The sequence below is a fragment of the Lepus europaeus genome, chromosome 17 (assembly GCF_033115175.1).
Source record: "Lepus europaeus isolate LE1 chromosome 17, mLepTim1.pri, whole genome shotgun sequence".
NCBI lineage: Eukaryota > Metazoa > Chordata > Mammalia > Lagomorpha > Leporidae > Lepus > Lepus europaeus.
The window spans coordinates 6,859,975-6,876,952 of NC_084843.1; the positions used below are offsets into that span (position 1 = coordinate 6,859,975).

Here is a 16,978-nt window from a genome sequence, read left to right on the forward strand (position 1 = left end):
ATGTCGTGTCAACACTCGGGGAAGGACACGGGGAATTCACTGTGCTGGTTTTGCAGCGTTTTCTGGGTGTGAGATCACTTCAGCATGGCCGGTTCTCAGCTGATCTTTGCTGAGCTCAGCACGGGGTCCTTGCGCTGTGCTCACTGCTTGTGCAGATACAGGAAGTGCTCCCCAAGGGAGGCTAGCCATTAGGAAACAACCACCCCATGCCAGCACCGCCCTGTTTGGACTGGACCCAACAAATCAGCCCCACGGGAGCACCACAGAGACAGCAAGGAACCTACTCTTGCACTGGCAATAGACAACAAAGGAACCGAACTGCTGGCTGGTTTAAGTTTAAAATTTCTTTTTTTGAAAGGCAGAGTGACAGACACAGAGAGCGATCTTCCATCTGCTGGTTCACTCTCCAAATGGCTGCAACAGCTGGGGCTGGGCCGGGCCAAAGCCAGGAGCTTGGAACTCCATCTGGGTCTTCCATATGGGTGCAGAGGCCTAAGCACTTGGGCCATCTTCTACTACTTTCCCAGGTGCATTAGCAAGGAGCTGGATCAGAAGTGGAGCAGCTGGGACTCAAACCAGCACCCATATGGAATGCCGGTGTTGCAGGCAGTGGCCTAACCCACTGCGCCACAGTGCTGGCCCCTAGGTATTTATTTTTTTTAATTGTGGTAATATCCACATTGCATTAAACTGATAGCTGTAACCATTTCAAAGTGTTGACGTCACCGGCATTAAGTACACTCAACAACGTTGTGAAACCACCACCAGCCTCTAGTCCAGAGTATTCCTTTACCTCCCTGAAGGAGACGCCAAAGCCACAAAGCAGGGAGAGCACCGCCCCCGTGACCCTGGCCCCTCTATGGACACGCCCGTTCCAGATGGTTCCCACACAGATGAATCCACACAGGTGTGACCTTTGCGTCTGGCTTCCTCAGTGGAACGCGCTCGAGGTTCACGTGCGTCAGGACTTGGTCCTGGGCCACGGCTCAGTGCTGATGGCTGTGTGGATAAACAGTCAGGCGCTTGGCCTGTCTTCACCTTTAGCTTACATGAGCAGTGCTGCCATGGACGTCTGTTCCAGTTCTTCCAGGTGTGCACCAAGGAACAGGAGCGCAGGTCACGTGACACACCGTGGGTTTCCATGAGCCTGAAACACTTCCCTTTCTCCATCCACATCCTTGCCAACACTTGTATGCTGTGTGCACGTGTGTGCGTGTGCAAAATCATTTGAGAGGCAGAAAGAGAAAAAACACATACAGCTCCCACTCCCTGCCTCACGCCCCAAGTGCTCACAACAGCCTGGCCTGGGCCAGGCCAAAGCCAAGAACTGGAAGCCAAATTCAGGTCTCCCATGAGGGTGGCAGGGGCCCAGCCCGAGCCATCGCTTGCCCCGGCTCTGACAGGTCCCTTGGTTTTGTTTCACCTGGTTTCTCTGGCCAGGGGCTGGCAGGTGCTATCCTGCTGTGGTTTTGATTGGCGCTGCCGTAACATTACCAGGCAGATGACCTTTCTCTGCGTTTGATGGCCATTGCTAGGGGGTCTTCACCCACTGCAGTTAAGTCCAGAAACCCCGTATACAGTAAGGCGGAGACGTGCTTTAGAAACACGGTAGCAGAACGAATAAGCGAGGACACTTTGAGGAGGAAGAAGAGAGACAGGACAGGGGAAGGAGAGGTGCAGTCTCTTCACTGCCCCAGCTGGGCCCTGGCAGGGAGGCGGCTCTGTCCGCTCCACTCTGTGTGAAGGAGACCACCCTCGGGGCACAGGGTGAAGCCCACGCTGCTTACTCCTGCAGGCTGCACTCAGCAGATCCCACCCCTCTTTCTCCAGGGCCTAACAGCCAGGGCTCCTCACAGCTCTGTGATCTCCGGTGGGGACAGGGCCCCCTGCGGCCTGCTTCCATGCAGTGAGGGCCAGCATTCTCGCCTGCATCTGTATGAGCCACGCGGGCCCAGCAGTAAGGCAATGCCAGCGACCCAGGGTCACCTGGCCCATCACAGGATGCCGACACCTGCGGCTCCCTGATGCCGCTGGAGCCTCCAGAAGCAAACAGCAGGCTCACCTGGGCAGGCCCAGGCCCTGGCCTGTTTTTCCTTAATCACTCAGAAAACGGGCTGGAGGGACCACACTCACTGGGCTGGGGGGACCATGGGCCACGAAGTCACGACTCACTGCTTTCCTTTTCCTCTCCTCTGGGAGGCGATCTGTCCCCCACAGTGCACAAGTGCGGCAAGACGAGTGGCTTGGTCACTTCTCACCCCCAGCTGTCCCCCTGCAGTGACACTGTCCCTCAGTGGGACTCATCAATCCCCACCCCTCCCGGGAAGGAGCAACACCCCCGAGCCTTGGGCACGTGCTCCTCACTCTGTGCGGGAGCCGGTTTAACAGGCGGCGAACACCAGCACCCACATTTCCGCCGCTGCTCCCCTTTCCAGTCAAATCCACTCTCACAGGGGTCTACATCTGGCCACCCGGCCAACCCCACAGGCTGCCTGAGCCCTGGACCCCACCTCAAGGCTGAGCCGGCTCCCGTGTGAGCACCAGGACCTGGCCTGCCCACGCACCTGCACGCCACGAGGCGCCAGCCTACCTGGTGGGCTTCCAACCCCATGGCTTGCAAGGCAGACTGGAAAAACTCAGGAGACGGCTTCCCCACCACTTCGGCTTCGATGCCACAGGCGTACTGCAGAGAGAGGGACGCCCAGGGTTTGGGTGCAGAAACACGCAGCCGCCCAGCAAGGACACCGTCCCAGGCAGGACTCCGTGAGCCGAGACACATCTCATAAGCAAGAGCGTCTCAGCTCTACACAGCCTGCCTGGGACACAGAGATGTCTCCAGGTGGCACAGCACAAGGCCTCCCGAGGGCCAGGAGACCAGAGCTCTATTCGCTCACTCAGCTACAGGCCCATTCTCTTGCCCCGTCCATCTCCCGGGAGAGGCCCAGCGTGAACCTGCCCATCCCGCCCACCTGTGGCCACGAGGGAGCTGTGCCAGCTGTGAGGACAGGCTGGGACGTGAGGCTGACAGGAGCCCGGGCAGGGGCAGCTGAGGGGACAGAGGTCAGAGTGGCCTCCAGGGGCTGGGAGGAGTCAGGAGGCAGTCCAGTTAGTCCAGATGGCTGCAAGCCTGACAGGGGGAGGCAGAGGGGATGCTGGGAGAAGACAGGGAGGCTGAGCACCGCCCTGAGTGGCGGGAAGGGGGCACGATGGGGAGGGGGAGGAAGTGTGCCGGGCCCCCAGCAGGAGGGCCTACTTTGAACTGCAAAGAGCAGGTGACATGTGGGTACTTCCGAGTGGACGGCCACGAGGTCAGGAGGGGGCTGGGAACAGGGCCAGACAGGTACCTCAAGTGCCTTCATGTAGGCACCGACGTCCAGCATCAGGCCAGAGGTCTCCTTGTAGTAGCGCCTAGGAGAGAGCAGAGGGATGGGGTGAGCAGGGCTGGCAGACCGGCTCGAGAGGGCGGTGCAGCCACACTAAGAAGGCCACGGATCTTTTGGACGGAATGGCCGCTGTTGTGAGCCCCCAGGAGCCCTGGGGCAGATGGGCCCAATTGCCAGCAGATGAGTGACCTATCCCAGGAAGAGACAGTGGGTCCACCGAGCAGGTGCCGAAGCCGTAACTGCTAATGTTAGCCCCCAACTGCTTCGTTAGCCAGAGGTCCGGGGAGGCACCATGTGGTCTCACTGAGGCCGGGCGGGCTCAGCTCGCAGGAGTGCTCCCAGGAGTGCCAGGCTTCGCAGCTGTGCCTGCCCGAGCCCTGCAGCCTCACCCAGCCCACAGCCACGTCAGCCCTGAGCCTTGAGGCACCGGGTGGACCATGCCCAGGTCTCTCCGAGCAAAGCCATTTGACTGAGGGGGGAAAGTGGTTTAATCCGCGCTGTGCTGGACAGGTCTCGGAGACCCCAAAATAGAAGGGGAATTGGGTTTCTAGGATCAGGACTGTGTTTTGCAATCCATCCCATCAATGTCCCTTCTCCCCTTCCCCGCTCTCTGAACTGGGGAGACAGCGGAGAAGCACGCAGCCAGAGAACCAGCGGGCAGCATCCTCAGGCCCTCTCGCTAACAGTTGACCTGGGGTTGGGTAAATCATGTAGGCCTGTTTCCTAACCTGCAAAATGGGCAAAACAAAGAGTAAACAGTACCCATCTCACGGATTACAGCAACGCTTGAACAAAATGATGCATGTGAAGTTCTTAACAGGACTTGTGGCATGGGAAACTGCACAAAAGAAGACTGGAGGGGCCAGCGGTGTGGCACAGCGGGTTAACGCCCTGGCCTGAAGTGCCGGCATCCCATATGGGTGCCAGTTGGAGAACCGGCTGCTCCACTTCTGATCCAGCTCTCTGCTATGGCCTGGGAAAGCAGTTGAAGATGGCCCAAGTCCTTTGGCCCCTGCACCCGCGAGAGAGACCTGGAAGAAACTCCTGGCTCCTGGGTTCAGATCAGCACAGCTCCAGCTGTTGCAGCCAACTGGGGAGTGAACCACCAGATGGAAAACCTCTCACTCACTCACTCTCTCTGCCTCTCCTCTGTGTAACTCTTTCAAATAAATAAATAAATCTTAAAAAAAAAAAAAAAAAGACTGGAGGGTATGATTATAAACAGCCGTCCACCCAGGCTGAGACAGGAAGGAAGACAGCAGATGGGGGAATGAGCGCAGGTCTTCCCAGGAGTGTGGCTGCGGCCCCTCCTGTGGCCACCTGGATGTTAGAACTGAGAGTCCTGGGCGCTCCCCAGGGCTGTGTGACTCCTCCAGCTCTGCTGGCCCCAGGGACCCTGCCTGTCCCCTCTGGAGCTGCCCGAGGCCTTGAAGCTGCAGGAGCCTACACTGCCCACCAGCACCCAGCCCAGCCACCCAACCTCCTGCCATCGCCACTGCCCCTCTGCGGCTCAGGGCTGCACCCAGCTGGGTTGCTGCAGCCAGGACTCAGCACCTCTGGTGACGTCCCCAGTGTGGATACGGTGGGGACCTGCAGCTGCTGCCCCCAATTTCATGTCTTAAACACAGATTTCAGACACACCTTGCATTTAGCTAGCCTTCAAGAAGTGCATCCTTTTGTTGTCCATTTGCACAACAAACTACTTTTGTATGACAAGTTCCTCAGCGAGGAAGAAAACGATGAGTGGCAAAATAAAGCCCGAGTGGCTGAGGGGGGACACACACCAGCTGTACCACAGCTGGCATAAGTTACTCGGGGTCACTGCCCCCCCAAGAGATGCCCAGTGTAGTGGGAGGCAGATGAGCCCCCAGCTGTAAAATGGCAGCGCAGGGGCTATGGGAGCCCGTGCATCACGTGCTCAGCCTGAGCAGACGGGGGACAGGCTGGGGGTGAGAGACACAGCAGGAAACGTCATAGCTGAGAGCAGAGTGGGGAGGAAGGGAGTGGGAGGCCAGGGCATCAGACCCCCAGAGCGTCCTGCAGATGACCACGGTGGGCCACAGCAGCCCAGGCAGGGCCTTCCACCAGCCCTCAGCGACCACAGTCCTCATCCCCTTGGCCCCCATCGAAGGGAAAGGAAGGGTAGGGGGTCTGTGGGCAGCAGGCAAAGGTGCCCAGCGGGGACCCGGGAAGAGCCTCTTGGAGAAAGTGACGTGGAGATGGGGCCAGCGCTGTGGCATAGCAGGTAAAGCCGCCACCTGCAGTGCCAGCATCCCATATGGGCACCAGTTCGAGTCCCAGCTGCTTCACTTCCTATCCAGCTCTCTGCTATGGCCCGGGAAAGCACTGAAAGATGGCCCAAGTCCTTGGGCCCCTGCCCATGCGTGGGACAGGAAGAAGCTCCTGGCTCCTGGCCTCAGATCGGCGCAGCTTTGGCTGTTGCAGCCAACTGGGGAGTGAACCATTGGATGGAAGACCTCTCTTTCTCTCTCTCTGCCTCTCCTTCTATCTCTGTATAACTCTGACTTTCAAAGAAATAAATAAATCTTTAAAAAAAGAAAGTGATGTGAAGGACTGAGCCAGAGACAGAGAACCAAGAAGAGGAAAGATCACACCAGCACAGGAAACGCTTGCCCACAAACGAAAAATTTCCACCAAGCCAGGGACAGGCACTCAACCTAGGAGTTAAGCTGTCTACATCCCATCAGAGTGCCTAGGCCGAGGTCACAGCTCTGCTCATGATCCCAGCTCCCCACTAACATGCACCCTGGTGTGGGAGGCGGGAATGGTGGCTGCAGTAGCTGGATCCCTGCCACCTACTCTGGAGACCCAATCGAGATCCTGGCTCCTGGCTTTGGCCTGGCCTAGCCCCAGCTGATGCCAGCATTCGGAGAGGAATCCAGGGGGTGGGAGTGTGTGCACCTGTCCGTTCGTTCTCTCTCCCCGTCTGTCACTGAAATAAAGGGGGAAGCAAATGAAACAAAATCCACCGATTGTACGAGGTACAACCCTCTGCTGTGAATGAGGTTCCGGGAACTTCCGGCCCAACCTCTCAGCTGTCCCGGGGCCGCCTGGAGGAGGCTGGTAGACGGGAGCGGACATCTGTCTTCCTGGGTGTCGCCCAGGGTACGACTGCTGCTGCTGGCTTCAGATTCCCCAGACGACTCCTCTGAAGTCAGAGGAACCCGGACTCCCTTGCACCTGAACTTGGTCCCTGTGTCTCTGTCGGGCTGCCACGCCTCGGAGCGCAGAGCACTGCCTGCCGGAGCCCCACACTGGAAACCTTGGCATTTTGTTCTCTAACCGAATCTGTGCTTGCTTTTATGCGGCTTAAGATTTTCATTTCTTATTCACTCAAGAAAACAAGAAAGCATCCTGAGGCAAACTGTCAGCCAGAGATGTGGGAAGCGTGAGCACTGGATTTTTTTAAATATCCAGGCCCAGGCTCTCTGTGTGCAGGGCAGATGGTAGGATGCGACTGCCTCAGGCCTGGGAAAGACGGAGGGGCGGCGCCGCTGGCCAGTGAGCGGGGAGCCCGCAGGTGGGCCGACGCCTCCTGTCACTGCCGCTCCCCATCGCTCAGCTCTGCCTCCTTCCAAATGACCACTTGACCCTTCCCTGAAGGGCCATTAACCTCTCTTCATCTGGTGCGTAAACAGCTTAATTTTCAGACGGCAGCATGACAGAAGAAATTACAAAGCCAATTCCCACTCTCAGGTCCAGACAGATGCCAAATGTAAATCACTGTTTCCAGGGCAGGACGCTGCCCCGCGGGACACACCTGCCTTCTCCCCAGCAGGGACCCCCAGCCGCTGGAGCAGCTCTTCCTGGGCTGGTGGCTGTCCCCAGGAGCTGTCCCCATCCCAAAAGATGCCAGGTCCTTTCTCTGGTTCTTAACTCCCAATGCATAGCCCAAAGCAAACCGTGCTGCTGGGGACCCCACCAATCATTTATTAAACAAACGCTTGCCTGTTCCCGCATTTGTTGAATCATTACAGAACTGGAAGCAGCCGATTTTTTCTTTTTCAGGAACATAACCTATCTCAACGACTGCCCATAATCTGCAATGATAACTTTTAATAATCAAGTGGAATTAATAAACGATTCCAGGAACAATGGCGGATTTTCTACAACACACAAGGTGATTCACCAAAGATGTCAAATTCATTGTAGAGAGGACTTGAACGCTCCAAGCACAGAGAAATCACAAGTATCTGAGGTGATGGCTAGGCCGAGTGTCCTGCCCTCGTCACCACACACCACACACCTGCCAGACTGTCACACTGCGCCCTACACACAGGTACAGCTACTGACCCCTGCCCACGGCACACCCCTACTACACTGTATATAGTACAGTCATACTGCACCCAACACACAGGTACAGCTACTGACCCCTGCCCATGGCACACCCCTACCATACTGTATACAGTACAGTTACACGGCACCCCACACACAGGTACAGCTACTGACCCCTGCCCACGGCACACCCCTACTACACTGTATACAGTACAGTTACACAGCACCCCACACACAGGTACAGCTACTGACCCCTGCACACTGCACACCCCTACTACACTGTATACAGTACAGTCACACGGCACCCCACACACAGGTACAGCTACTGACCCCTGCCCACGGCACACCCCTACTACACTGTATACAGTACAGTCACACTGCACCCCACACACAGGTACAGCTACTGACCCCTGCCCACGGCACACCCCTACTACACTGTATATAGTACAGTCATACTGCAACCACACACAGCTATAGCTACTGACCCCTGCACACTGCACACCCCTACTACACTGTATACAGTACAGTCACACGGCACCCCACACACAGGTACAGCTACTGACCCCTGCCCATGGCACACCCCTACTATACTGTATATAGTACAGTCACACTGCACCCCACACACAGGTACAGCTACTGACCCCTGCCCATGGCACACCCCTACTACACTGTATACAGTACAGTTACACAGCACCTCACACACAGGTACAGCTACTGACCCCTGCCCATGGCACACCCCTACTACACTATATATAGTACAGTCATACTGCAACCACACACAGCTATAGCTACTGACCCCTGCACACTGCACACCCCTACTACACTGTATACAGTACAGTCACACTGCACCCCACACACAGGTACAGCTACTGACCCCTGCCCACGGCACACCCCTACTACACTGTATACAGTACAGTCACACGGCACCCCATACACAGGTACAGCTACTGATCCCTGCCCATGGCACACCCCTACTACACTGTATATAGTACAGTCACACTGCACCCTACACACAGGTACAGCTACTGATCCCTGCCCACGGCACACCCCTACCATACTGTATATAGTACAGTCATACTGCACCCCCACACACAGGTACAGCTACTGACCTCTGCCCACGGCACACTCCTACCATACTGTATATAGTACAGTCTCACTGCACCCCATACACAGGCACAGCTACTGATCCCTGCCCACGGCACACCCCTACTACACTGTATATAGTACAGTCATACTGCACCCCATACATGTACAGGCACTTTTCGCTGCCCACGGCACACCCCTACTACACTGTATATAGTACAGTCATACTGCACCCCATACATGTATAGGCACTGATCCCTGCCCACGGCACACCCCTACTATACTGTATACAGTACAGTCTCACTGCACCCCATACACAGGTACAGCTACTGATCCCTGCCCACGGCACACCCCTACTACACTGTATATAGTACAGTCTCACTGCACCCCATACATGTACAGGCACTGATCCCTGCCCATGGCACACCCCTACTATACTGTATACAATACAGTCTCACTGCACCCCATACACAGGCACAGCTACTGATCCCTGCCCACGGCACACCCCTACTACACTGTATATAGTACAGTCACACTGCACCCCACACACAGGTACAGCTACTGACCCCTGCCCACGGCACACCCTTACTATACTGTATACAGTACAGTCTCACTGCACCCCATACACAGGTACAGCTACTGACCCCTGCCCACGGCACACCCTTACTATACTGTATACAGTACAGTCTCACTGCACCCCATACACAGGTACAGCTACTGATCCCTGCCCACGGCACACCCCTACTACACTGTATATAGTACAGTCATACTGCACCCCATACATGTACAGGCACTGATCCCTGCCCACGGCACACCCCTACTATACTGTATACAATACAGTCTCACTGCACCCCATACACAGGTACAGCTACTGATCCCTGCCCACGGCACACCCCTACTACACTGTATATAGTACAGTCATACTGCACCCCATACATGTACAGGCACTGATCCCTGCCCACGGCACACCCCTACTGCAGTGTCACACTGTACCCATACACATGTACAGTAACTGATTCCTGTACACACCTACTTCAATGTCACACTGCTCTTGTACTCATGTACAATTACTGTCAATTAACACGTTTTTTAAATATTTATTTGGATGGCAGTGTTACAGAGAGGCAGAGGCAGAAAGAGATCTTCCATCCTCTAGTTCACACCCCAGATGGTCACAACAGATGGAGCTGGACCTAGCTGAAGCCAGGAGCTTCTTCCATCTCTTCCAGGTCTCCCACGTGGGTGCAGTGGACAGTCCTTGGGCTATCTTATTGCTTTCCCAGGCCATAGCAGAGAGCTGGACAGGAAGGGGAGCACCCGGGACTAGAACTGGCATCCATATGGGATACCAGCATTGTAGGCAGCAGCTTTACCCGCTATGGCAAAACACCAGCCCCAGAAACGTTTACTTCTTAAAAGTACATTCATATTCCTCTCCTTTCTAGAAACATCTTTTGTTTGCCTGTTTCTCATAGGGACACAGCATGAAGAAGAATTTCTCTATGGTGAGAAAACCCACAAGGGTCATTTACTGGCACGGAGATGTGCACAGCAGAGACCAGTCAGGCCACTGGAAAACTGGACTTCTGGAGGCCACGGCCAGTCCTGTCACAGATGTCTGATTCTTCAACAGAACTCAGAAATCTGGATATTTTATGTAAAATCTAATCTAAGGACTGACGCAAGGGGGCAGTGCTGCGGCATAGTGGGCTAAGCCTCCACCTGTGGCACCAGAATCCCACATGGGTGCCAGTTCTAGTCCTGGCTGCTCCTCTTCTGATCCAGCTCTCTGCTACGGCCTGGGAAAGCAACAGAAGATGGCCCAAACCCCTGGGCCCCTGCACCTGCGTGGGAGACCCAGAGGAGGCTCCTGGATCCGGGCTTTGGATTGGCTCAGTTCCAGCCGTTGCAGCCATCTGGGGAGTGAACCAGAGGATGGAAGACTTCTCTCTCCCACTGTGTGTATTGCTACCTCTAAAATAAATAAATAAAATCTTTTTTTTTTTTTTTGACAGGCAGAGTGGACAGTGAGAGAGAGAGACAGAGAGAAAGGTCTTCCTTTGCCGTTGGTTCACCCTCCAATGGCCGCTGCGGCCAGCACTCTGCGCTGATCCGAAGCCAGGAGCCAGGTGCTTCTCCTGGTCTCCCAGGGGTGCAGGGCCCAAGTACTTGGGCCATCCTCCACTGCACTTCTGGGCCACAGCAGAGAGCTGGCCTGGAAGAGGGGCAACTGGGACAGAATCCAGCGCCCCGACTGGGACTAGAATCCGGTGTGCCAGTGCCACTAGGCGGAGGATTAGCCTGTTGAACCACGGCGCCGGCCAATAAATAAAATCTTAAAAAATAAATAAAAAGGCAAGAATTTTCAGATCCTGTATGGGCCAAGCCTTCCATGTGCTTTAGAACGTAGCAGCCGAGAGGCGAGAAGCCCTGGCTCGGGGTCAGCCAGGCTGGTGGCGTTCCTGGTCCTGCCAGGTCTCAGTACTCCCACCTGCAAAATGGCAATGACACCGCCCGCCATGTGCAGGGCCGTAGACCAAATCAAACAGAGCACATCAGGTGTTGAGCAATGGTCAAGGTCCCTGTCCAAATCGCTGGCCCTGTTCAGCAGGTGGACGCAGCAGGTGCCCCGTCATCAGAAGCATCAGCACTGGAAGCCACTGCCCCAGAGAGGGCCCTCGAATTGTGCACTGTGCACGAAGCTGGGGGAGGGGACTCCAAAATGTCCCCGCAACTTCAGGAGCCTGCGACTCCAGAGCCCTAGGCCTGTTTCTGGTGATGACAGAAGTAACCAGTGCAGCTCTCTGGAAGGTAACTGGGCAGCACGCACCAGAAGCCACAGGTTGGGACGCCTGCATCCCATGTTGGAGAACCCAGGTTCAAGTCCTGGTCACTCGGCTCCTGGTTTGTTTCCTTCTAATGCGCACCCTAAGCATTGACTGCTAAGTGGTGGGGTCCTTGCCACCCATGTGAGATTCTAGGATGGGTTCCCATCGCCACGTTTTGGCCTGGTCCAGCCATAGCCATCGTGGGCACTTGGGGTGTGATCAGGAGACGGGAGCTCTCCGTCTCTATGCCTCAAACGCAAAAAGTACCTTGCTGTGTCAGTGTCTGAGGCCAATACCTGAAATTTACAAAGCAGCTCATCACAGCGTTATGACAACAGGAAGTCAGGGACAACCTAAACCTGCACCAACAAGGGTCAGGGAAACAACGCAACACATCCCCAGGCTCTCCAGTTACCATGAGCAAAGTCATCTACAAAGCCTACCAAGGGGCCTGCACCCAATATGGGCACCAGTTCGAGTCCTGGATGCTCCACTTCTGATCCAGCTCTCTGCTTCAGCCTGGGGAAGCAGTGGAAGTTGGCCCAAGTCCTTGGGCCCTGCACCCACGTGGGAGACCCAGAAGAAGCTCCTGGATCCTGGTTTTGGATTGTTCCAGCTCCGGCCGTTGTGGTCATTTGGGAAGTGAACCAGCGGATGGAAGCTCGCGCGCTCTCTCTCTCTCTCTGTCCCCATCTCTCCCTCTAACTCTGTCTCAAGTAAATAAAAATAAATGTTAAAAAAAAAAAAAAAAACTACCAAAAGTGGAGAACAGGTGACCAGATCAAGTCAAATTCCCATGTTGTGATTACCTCTCTCCAAGGATCTATCTGCGCAGGGGACATCGGGATGAGTGCATACCAGTATGTTGACAGCTGTTTCCCTTGTGCAGTAAGATAAAAAATACTTGTTTTCTTATGTTCACCTGTATTTTCCAATTTTTCTTCAAATCAATAAATGTGTGCTATCTTAGATGTTAACCAAAAACAACCTACACTGATTCAAGAAACAGATAAGGAGTGCAGGTGCTGTGGTGTAGCTGGTAAAAGCCACAGCCTGAAGCACCAGCATCCCATATGTGTACTAGTTTGAATCCTGACTGCTTCACTTCCAACCCAGCTCCCTGCTAATGTGCGTGGGAAAGCAGTAGAACATGGTCCAAGCACTTGGGCCCCTGCACCCATGTGGGAGACCCAGAAAAAGCTCCTGGCTCCTGGATTTGGCAGCCATTTAGGGCGTCAACCAGTGGATGAAAGATCTCTGTCTCTCCCTAACTCTGCCTTTCAAATAAATAAAATAAATCCTTAGATAAGACAATGAGCCACATGCTAGAGGCTCAAACAACAAGGGCCACAAAAGCACAACTCAGAAAGAGTGCTCTGTGGTCAGACACACTCAGAGCAGAGCATCCCACAGGCCCCCAAGCCTCTCAGTCACTATGGAGTCCTGAGGACCATTCCACACCTGGTGCCACAGCCTGGGCAAATTCTGTCTACACTTCGGACGATCAGCACTTGGCTTCCGAATTCTCCAAGGGGTCTCCACCTGCAGTGACAACTTCCAAATCACCCCCAGCCGCTCCTCGCCTCGGGCCCACACAGACACTTGATCAGGCAACCACTGATGATAATGTATCCTAATCTCCTAAGAAATTATTAAAGGAGAGGAAAGGAGAAATAATGAAAAAGAGAAGAGAAGGAAGCCACCCTGTGCTCACGTCACACCGACTTTTCTGTATTAGCTTTTTTTTTTTTTTTTAAGATTTATTTATTTGAAAGGCAGAATTGCAGACTGAGAGGGAAAGAGGGGGGCAGGAAGAAATATCTTCCATCCATTGGTTCATTCTCCAAATAATTGCAATGGCCAGGGCTGGGCCTGGAGCCTGGAACTCCATCCAGGTCTCTTACATGGGTGGCAGGAGCCCAAGCACTTAGGCCATCCTCGGCTTCTTAGGTGCATTAACAGGGAGCTGGATCACAAGTGGAACAGGCAGCTGTAAAACAGATTGTGGCCTGCTCTGTGGTGTAGCAGATTAATCCCACTGCATGCATCCCATACAAACATCAGTTCAAGTTCCAGCTGCTCCACTTCCAATCCAGGTCCTTGCTTGTAGTGGAATGAGAAGGCCATGCCAAGGTGGCCACTGGCAAGCGAGCGTCAGTTAGTCAGGAATGGCTTTGAAACCCACCTGGCTTTGGAAACTGCCTGGCAACAGGCTGTGATTGGTTGGGGTATAGACCGCCCCTTGACCAGATTGGCTGGTCTTGGCTATATAAGCTGTTGTACCAACTGTAACAAACGAGTCTGCGGGCTGCTCGCCTCAAGCCTGCTTTCACCCGACTCCCGGGGTCTGTGTGTTGACTCCCCGCCTCTTGCCCCCACCACGCTGCTCTTCTCAGAAACGAACCCACTGCAACATTGTGGAGAAATCAACGGCAACACTTGCTAACATGCCTGGGAAAGCAGCAGAGGACGGAACCAAGTACTTGATTCCCTGCCACCCACGTAAGAGACCAGGACGGAGCTCCTGGCTCCTGTCTTCAGCCTGGCAGAGGTCCAACCCTTGAGACCACTTGGAGAGTGAATTGTGGATGAAAGATAACTGTTTCTTTCCGAAACTCAGCCTTTCAAATAAATAATCTTTCAAACAAAGAAGTGGAACAGGGCCAGCCTTGTGGCTAACGGGTTAAGCTACCACCTGCAATGCGTGCCGACATCCCACATGGGCACAGGTTCATGTCCCAGCTGCTCCACTTCTGATCTAGCTCCCTGCTAATGGCCTGGGGAAAGCAGCAGAAGATGGCCCAAGTGCTTAGGCCCCCACACCCACAAGGGAGACCTGGAAGAAGCTCCTGGCTCTTGGCTTTGGCCTGGCCCAGCCCTGGCCATTGTGCCATCCGGGGAGTGAACCAACAGATGGAAGATCTCTTCATCTCTCTAACTCTGACATTCAAATAAATAAATTTTAAAGGAAAAAAAAGTGGAGCAATGGGGACTCATATCAGCACTCATATGGGATGCCAGCATTGCAGGTGGTGGCTTAACCCACTGTATCACAACGCCAGCCCCCACTTGATTCTTTCAAACAAAAAAATTCATTCAAGAGGCACAGAGAGACAAAGCCCCAAGCTGCTGGTTCATTTGCCAATGTCCATGATGGCCAGGGCTGGAACCAGGAGCTCAACTGAGGTCTCCCACATGGGTGGCAGGGATTCAACCACCTAACCCCTGTCCCCCAGAGTCTACACTGACTGGAAGCTGCAATCAGGGGCAGAGATGGGAACCAAACCCAGGCACTCCTAGTACCTTCACTGCTAGGCGGAACGCCCGCCCCTCTACTCGATTCCATGCCAAAAAACCACATAGCCCTGTCCAAAGCAGCCAGAGGGGACTCTCCCTGGAACCGACTTACCCTTTTCCCAGGGATATGAGCACGGGACGCTCCAGCTCCATGAGCAGCTGGAAGGCCTCGTTCATGTTCCTGTACGAAAAGTCGTCACCGGCGTCTGCCATCACAACACAGTTTGGGTTGGACGTGTCAATCTGGTCGAATTCCGGGCGGATTCCTAGAGCAGGACAGCACGTGTGGTCAAGCCCTGGGACAACGTGGCCTACCTCCATGCTCCACCACGACACCCACCGCATGTCAGGGCAGCCTAGCCCCTTTCTCAGATGCATGGTTCCTTTCCAATCCTCGCAGCTGCCATGGGAGGTGGATGGGGGTGGGGTCACTCCAAGGCCACAGATGAAGGAACCCAGCTCCCCCAGCTCCCCAGAGACTGTCAGGAGACAGATGTACTCCCAGGGTCCCATCCCAACCCCGGCACCAGGAGCTTCCTCCATTCAGTACCAGGCAGGAGACCCACAGCTGGCAGCTAAGGAGGGCAGAGTCCTGGGAGGCTGGGGGGTGGCCGTGGGTGACCCAGGGAGGGCTGGTGCTGCAGGCCAGACTACTCCCAGGGGATGTCGGGCAACCCCCCCCCCCAATGCCCACCTCCTTGCTGAGCCCGAGCCGTAATCTTTCACTGTAACAAACCACGACCATGTGTGTCCCAGCTTTTCAGAGTCAAGTGCTTCGGCAAATCACTGAGCCTGGGCTGGTCTTGAGGCCTCTGACACAGAGCAGACTCCATGACTCCGTTTCCATGGAGTTCCAGACTCGATGACTCTAATCATGCTGGGGGCTGTCTGGGAAGGGCAGGAGGGGTCTCCAGCGCGCTGGGCTGGGCTGCACAGGAGCGTGCAAGCATCCATCGTAAACCAGCAAGAGTACACCTGAAGTCTGTGCATTTCACTATATATAAATCTTACACCAACAACAAAAAATGCAAATACTGGACACCAGGGATACGCTGAAGCATTTGGGGCACGGGCGGGAAATGCCCGGCAGGTGGGCCACACAGGACCCACGAAATCACCTGGTCTGGCCCTGCCAAGGCAACCACAGGAGGGACGTAAGATGCAATAAATCTATAGCAGGCTAGTGTTGAGTTTTATTTTAAGTTTTAGTTTTATTAAGCTGATAATAATAAAAAGATTTATTTCATGTATTTGAAAGACAGTTACAGAGAGGTCTTCCATCCGCTGGTTCACTCTCCAGTTGGCCGCAACAGCCAGAGCTGCGCCCATCTGAAGCCAGGAGCTTCTTCCGTGTCTCCCAAGCGGGTGCAGGGGCCCAAGGACTTGGGCCATCTTCTACTGCTTTCCCAGGCCATAGCAGAGAGCTGGACTGGAAGAGGAGCAGCTGGGACTAGAACCGGCGCCCATATGGGATGCTGGCGCTGCAGGCTGGGGCTTTAACCCACTGCACCACAGCGCTGGCCCCCTGAAAATTTCTTTTGGGCCACAAATGATGTTATAAACATCCGCACGGCCCTTGGCAGAAAAAAGGTCCCACAGCCCTGACTCAGGGGAAGTCCAGCAACGCCCGCATTCACCGTGAAAGTCACTCCACGTCAGCACAGAGGGAGGCGGCATGGCTGCAGAGTGGACAGACACACAGGGAAGGAAACCTCATGGGACGTCACGGACGGAATCTGGGCAATGGGTTCAAAACGTTCCAAGGAACATTCTTCCAGCTTTGCTGCATGTTTGGAAATGTCCATAATAAAATATTGGGGGTAGGGGCTGGCGCTGTGGCGCGGCGTGTTAACACCCTGGCCTTAAGCGCCGGGATCCCTTATGGGCACCGGTTTGAGACCTGGCTGCTCCACTTCCGATCGAGCTCTCTGCTATGGCCTGGGAAAGCAGTAGAAGATGGCCCAAGTCCTTGGGCTCCTGCACCTGTGTGGGAGACCTGGAAAACACTCCTGGCTCCTGGCTTCGGATTGGTGCAGCTCCGGCCGTTGCGGCCAATTGGGGAGTGAACCATCGGATGGAAGACCTCCTTTT

The 16,978-nt window shown here is 54.8% G+C and overlaps 1 protein-coding gene across 2 annotated transcripts in view; it reads right to left on the minus strand.

Annotated features, from left to right (window-relative positions):
• Positions 1-16,978, minus strand: part of LHPP (phospholysine phosphohistidine inorganic pyrophosphate phosphatase) — a 119,114-nt gene that overhangs the window by 85,333 nt on the left and 16,803 nt on the right. For both annotated transcript variants that reach the window (XM_062214235.1, XM_062214236.1), the window contains exons 3-5: positions 15,000-15,153; positions 3,345-3,408; positions 2,591-2,683 (exon numbers count right to left, since the gene is read on the minus strand). In XM_062214235.1, the coding sequence (XP_062070219.1) occupies positions 2,591-2,683; positions 3,345-3,408; positions 15,000-15,153 (311 nt within the window). The remainder of the gene's footprint in view (positions 1-2,590; positions 2,684-3,344; positions 3,409-14,999; positions 15,154-16,978) is intronic.